Source organism: Mesitornis unicolor, unplaced genomic scaffold (genome assembly GCF_000695765.1).
Source record: "Mesitornis unicolor isolate BGI_N332 unplaced genomic scaffold, ASM69576v1 scaffold32249, whole genome shotgun sequence".
NCBI lineage: Eukaryota > Metazoa > Chordata > Aves > Mesitornithiformes > Mesitornithidae > Mesitornis > Mesitornis unicolor.
The window spans coordinates 3,174-9,307 of record NW_010209918.1 but is presented as its reverse complement, the minus strand read 5'-3'; the positions used below and the strand labels follow the sequence as shown (position 1 = coordinate 9,307).

At 38.8% G+C, this 6,134-nt stretch overlaps 1 protein-coding gene across 1 annotated transcript; it reads right to left on the bottom strand.

Moving 5' to 3' along the window:
- Nucleotides 1-216: 216 nt before the first annotated feature.
- On the bottom strand, nt 217-5,679 carry DTD2 (D-tyrosyl-tRNA deacylase 2 (putative); the record flags this gene model as incomplete). The annotated part of the gene is made up of 3 exons (XM_010193019.1): nt 217-560; nt 2,600-2,669; nt 5,652-5,679. Coding segments are annotated over 3 exons (424 nt in total), but the record flags the coding sequence as incomplete, so codon positions are not given.
- Nucleotides 5,680-6,134: the final 455 nt, after the last annotated feature.

The window sequence follows — 6,134 nt, the reverse complement described above, 5'->3', positions numbered from 1 at the left end:
GATGAATGTTAAGAATTATTCTGAGCACACATAGATGAATATGGATATATAAAACACATACTCATTATCACAAAGCAGTCTCCTTCTATTTAATGGGATTGGCAACACCAGCACACAAGTGAAAGTCTTTCTTACACTGTACCTCCCAAACCATTTAAGTACATTAATGCTTAGAAATGAAAAAGAGACAAGAGTTGAAAGCCAGTACAGTATCCAGGATATAATGTCTTCTTTTCAAAATTCAATCAGATGAGTGTAAGGTCCGTTTGTGTCCAGTTTGAACACCTGCCTGTTTCCATACGTGCCGTGCTTGACAAGAACACCTGCTTCCACGCATTTGGCATTGGCAGCCAGTTCTTTTTCACACAAAGTCACAAACTGAGAATAAAGTTCCAGCCCTTTTTCTTTTTCAATGTTTGCATGGTACTGCATCTTTCTTCCCTTCAGTTTACCACCCAAGGTAGCCTGTGGTATAATTAGCACATCGCCTGGTAAATCCAGAACAGAAAAGTACTCGCCGCTTTCATTTTCACTTAATTTAACATTCAGCAGCATATTGACTGCAAATAAAAATAAAATGAGAGTTAGCGTAACTAAAGTAAATTAAACAGGACCTAATATAACACCATAAACAAGATGCAACAAATATGGCAATGTGTGACAAACTATTCAAATAAAAGAAACTGCTTATTAATGAAATGAAACATGGTCACTCAATAAACACTATTAATCAACTAAGATGTTTGAGTATTGTGAAGAATGTGAAGGATATTTATATTAATATAATATATTTATATTAATATAATATGTCTAAAGGTGGGGGAAAGTGGTTGGCTGCCTGAATTCCTAAAGCTGATTCTAGCTGGAACATCCAAAGGAACCCAGGACCCAATTAGTGTATCTAACTTAATTGCCTGACAGGCAAAATTTGCACAACACTACACATTGGAGGAGCCGATACCGCCTTCGGTGCACTTTGGAGAAGTTTCTGCCCTGACTTTTCCTTCTGGTTGCAGTGGCCTGCAGCAGGACCCAGCGCTGACCTGGGCTGAAGCCACAGCTCAGCAGTTTGGTCTCAAGTGGAGTGAGTGCCCTTCAGGGCTCCACTTCCAGACGTGCAGGTGCCAGCTTCTCTTTTGAGAGAGGAGACGGGCAGCAAGATCAGAGATGCAATTTGGCCCATAAGCCAGAATATATAAACTTGCAAATAAAACTGATGCATTTACTAGCATTGGATTTTGAATGTTTCTTTAACAAATCAAATTATTCCCCCAAAATTTCCTCCAACTCTGTAAAAGCTGTGAGGATCCTAGTCATGGCTCGAGACCTATAAAAGTTTAATGTTGTTTGAAGCAAAAAGAGCTGAGTTCTGATTCAGGAACCAAAACCACTCAGTTTCAAAATATATTTAGGAAAAAATATTCTGTAAGATAGATGCTTAAGGAGGATGATCATAGATGAATCTCCTAATAGGAAACAGAACTTTCTTTTTCTGGGCTGTTTCAGCTGCCACGCAGCTGAAAAGGACATTATTCTCAACTAACACTCCCATGAAACTCTCACAAGCACAAAATCAATTTTCATATCACAGCTTTAAATACACCCGAAGATTTCAACTTAGTTTAGCATCACAGAAAGATTGTGCCCTCCGAGACCAAGAAAGAACCCCCCAGGACCTGCTCTCAGCATTTTCAATAGCACCTGTGCTTGTGCCCTGCCAGGTCTTTCTGCTGGCCCCAGCAAGCAGCCTGAAATAGACTCCTGTTACACAACCTTTTGTGAAACCACTAATATCAGCCAGCCACAGAAGAGAAAAGGGGCACTTTTATCTGGAATAGGTGGCATCATGGAATTTCCCAGGTGATCCAGTGCTACTGATGGAGGAAAGCAGGGAAAAGAGATGAAATAAAAGTAGAAAAGAAAACCAAACCAAACAGAAAGCCTCAAGCCGAAACAAGTGAGTCAAGAGAGAAATCACTACCATTTGACCTTATCCACAGCATCTTCTCCACTTTGATGTAAATGTTAAAGTGCATGTGGAGAAGAGGGAAAGAACTGCAGATATTGTTACCACTTCTCAACCAGAAAACCGCACTTGAAATGCTAAGTGTATAGAATAGCTCTGAAATGAGATGGGAAGGACACTCTTTAGTTATCCACCCAACTCCCTCTACTGGCTATAACTTTAAATATCCTCCACATACACCAAGATCACTGTTATAATACTCCTTAGATCAAGTCATGAATTATTTTAGAACACTTTCCTCTAAATTCAGTTCTGTCCTGGACTGAACCTGTTGCATTATACATGTAACATGTCAAACATACATCGCTTTCTCTGTTTGCTAGAATGTTTTCATCATAAGAATAGATTTTCTAAAAGGTTGATCATGAGCAGATGGACAGAGTGAGAGCTTTGGACAACTGTCAAAAGAAGCAAGATGGACCAAGCTCTTCTTTCAGACAGGTGGTTGATTTGGATTGATGCTATCTGACGGCTTTTTGACTACTTCTTGTCCAAACAGCTCCTTCCTTCTCTGCTTCTACTGCTTTTCTTCTTTTTCAAATGATACAAGAATTTATAAGGATTGTATCATACCTATTTTTGGAACAAGATCCTCATCAGCACCTTTGAAGAAGCATATGTAGATAACAAGCCCTCTCTGGATCTACAAAAGATTATAGAAAACTATGTCAGTGTTTCTCCTTGTCCACCACACACACTTATCATTAAAACTGTTAATAAAAAATGACAAAACTATACAACAAAGCAGCTTCTGAGAGTAGTTTTAGTCATCCAATACACCTTCAGACATCAAGTTCACACACCACACTGTGGAAGCCTATGAGGTATATACCGATCATCTGCACAGTGCCTCCACTGTGCTGCAGACCAGTGACGAGTGGCATTCCTCAGGGGTCGGCACTGGGACCGGTGCTATTTAACATCTTGTCAGTGACATGGACAGTGGCATTGAGCGCACCCTCAGCAAGTCTGCTGACAACACCAAGCTGTGTGGTGTGGTCAACACATTGAAGGGAAGGGATGCCACCAAGAGGGACCTGGACAGGCTTGATTGGTGGGACTGTGCACACCATATGGAGTCCAACAAGAACAACAGCAAGGTCCTGCACCTGGGCTGGGGCAATCCCACAGGCTGGGCGGAGAAATCAAATACGATGACCAACAACTATTAAGTTGTTTAGAATATTAGAAAGTTGTTGAAAATACTATAAAGTTGTTCAAAATATTATTTAGCAGTTTAGGTGAGATCCTTCTGGTGAAATGGGACCTTTCCCCTGGTTTGTATAGAGTAAATGATATACTACTTTAGCATTCAGAGAGACTACTCTTGTAAGAACTACCTATCTGAGGGAAGAATTAGGCCTGTACTGAGGAGGAAGCACAAAGAAATTCTTGTGTAACTTTTCGACTCTCTTGGTTAGTTCACAAGGAATTAATGTGCAACAACCTGTGCTTTATTAAGACAAACTGACAGGCTCTGCAGCCAACAGCAATTACATCTCATGCTCTTCGGTATACCTGAACGGTTTAACTTCTTCAGAAAAATAAAGACAGGCATACAATATCCATAGGCATGCAGTATCTAAAAAAAATCACCAGTGTTTTGTCAGGAGTAACTGTCTTTTTATTTTTGTTAGAAGAAAAATAGATGTCAGCTTATAAAATACTACCTAAGAGATGGTAACTACATTGGGGCAGGAAGGAATCATTAATACTGACATTATCAAAGCAAAATGACAAAAATGTGAATAGTTTCTTAAAAATACCTTTTTTTTTCCCTCTCTCTTTTCTTTATATTTCCTCTCCCCTTTTCTTTAAAAGATAAAGGGTTCTGGTGAAGAAAACTTAGCTGTACACAAGAGATTTTATTCCTTTGCTATTGCAGAGATTAAACGAAATGCTCAAGGCAACAACTGAGAAGAGCTATGCCTTCTCAACTGTTTTTCTAGTGACTAACTTCAGGAAAAAGAGAATTCTTTTCATAGCCAAAACATCACATGCTGAGAACTTTCAAAAGCCTTGAATGGCTCCTTTCAAAACTCATTTTGACCACTGAAGAATATCATACAGGTTCCCAAATGACCGCTGCAGTCCATAAACATTGTATGAAATTTGATGGCCTGAACCTCAAATGATATTCCAAACCTGTTTGAATAAAAGAAAGAAATTAAGGGTGCCATAAGTTAGATATTTGTTCTAGAAACAGACCAGCACCAGGATATTAACAGAAATAACAGCGCACACATGTCTGCTAACAGAAATGTTTGAGAATAAATAGGCCAAATGTATTTACACTGTATATATCTGATCACTGCATTAGACCTGACTCCATGGTATAGCACGTATCACACAAAGTAATCCTAATTCTGAGACTTTTGTGACTGGTTTTTTTGCACAGTCTCACATACAGAAGTAACAATATTTTTTGCAAGCAGCTAATTTAGAAAGACAAAAAGGTAAATAAAGTGACATTGGCAAGTCTTAAGGCCAGGAAGCTAAAGATTAAGTAGAAATATTCATTATATTTCAAGCCTCTCATGAATTGATGCCTATTTTTTAATATAGCTTTTATCACAAGATGAGACATACACATTGAGGGAAATTAGAGGTACAGGAAGTTAAATGAAAAAAGTAATTCAGAGACAAGTTAAAGCTGCTAGAGGATGCTTGTATTTGTATTGCATGTTTACGATCTTCTAGAACACTTTTCAACCATGTTATAGTTGAAAAATACTCAACTACCTTTAAGGTGAAACTTAGGGTTGAACCGCGCAGTAGAACAATATTTTCAACACATGTGCAACTGTTTTTCAGCCACTTGTTATGGCCCACTTTTTTGTTCTTTAGTTTTCTTAATTGAACAGAAGATGTAAAATTGAATGCAATTTCAAAAGTTAACCTAATAATAATGCACATCAACCCTCTGATCTTATGTCAGGGGTTCAGATGTCCTAAAACTTGTGCTGGTTGCCAGTGTAAGGAACGGGGACACGTAAACCTTTTGAACCAAAGCAAAAACATTGCCAGTGCTGAAGGTCCCCTGTAACCTATCAAAGTCAAGCTGACAGCCCCTCAGAGCTATATTTAACATAGGAAAAATCAAGCAAAATGGCACAGATAGGAAGGTTACAAACTCAACACGCTGACATGCAAACAGCCACTGCAAGGAACTTGCGTAGTGACAAGCAGGCAGCTGGGCAGGGAAACTGCTCTATGTGGATCTGCTGTTATCAGTAAAATGCCTACACAAATAAACCAGCAAAGCATTTACTTTGCAACACTGGCATTTATTATAGAGCTGTTCTAAGCCATCATCAGAACAGCCAACCTGCACCATGAAGGGCTGAAGTACCCAGGCCCTAAGGCCATCCAGCCAACCTCAGCAATGCTGCCTCCAAACAAGGGGTTTTAGCTCCTTTGCAGAAAAAGCAAAAAACTGAACGCTCCCTCATCCTTCTGACTAAATGCATTCATCTGAGTTTTGCAGGATTTCATTAGCAAAACCCAATATTCTGCCAAATGTTATCTCAACTCTATCTTTTTTTTTTTCCCAGGAAAATGTAACACAACTGATAATGAAAACAAAGACACTTGAATCCTTAGGAAGCCACTTTGTGGAACTAACTTTTATAAACTGTTCTTTGACATTTCCACTTCAAGTTCACATTTTCTACTCCATGAGATTTCTTCATGTTTCGTACATTCAGCTGCAGCAAAGAGAGATTACATCATCCACCACAGGTCACAGAACAAGTCTGTGCCTGGTACTTTGCACCTCTTTTTCGTATCTTAACCAGAAGATAAATCAAGGAAAATAAGATAAGGGAAAAACAGTTCTCACTGTATAAAGTGTAGGTACATTTTGTTTCTTTTCCATGTTTCTTTTCTCCCATGGTTGTGAAATACACCAAATCTTATCTTATTTCTCCTTGTTTAAAAGAAGAATTCCTTTTTTCCTCTTACGTATTTTGCTGCATACATAAACCCACTATGGACGCTATCTAACCAACATTTCTGCATAAAGAAAGAATCCCATCCCCCAGCAGTCCTCAACAGGCCAGAAAAAATCAATCATGAAAACACAATGAAGAGCAGAGATTCATATATA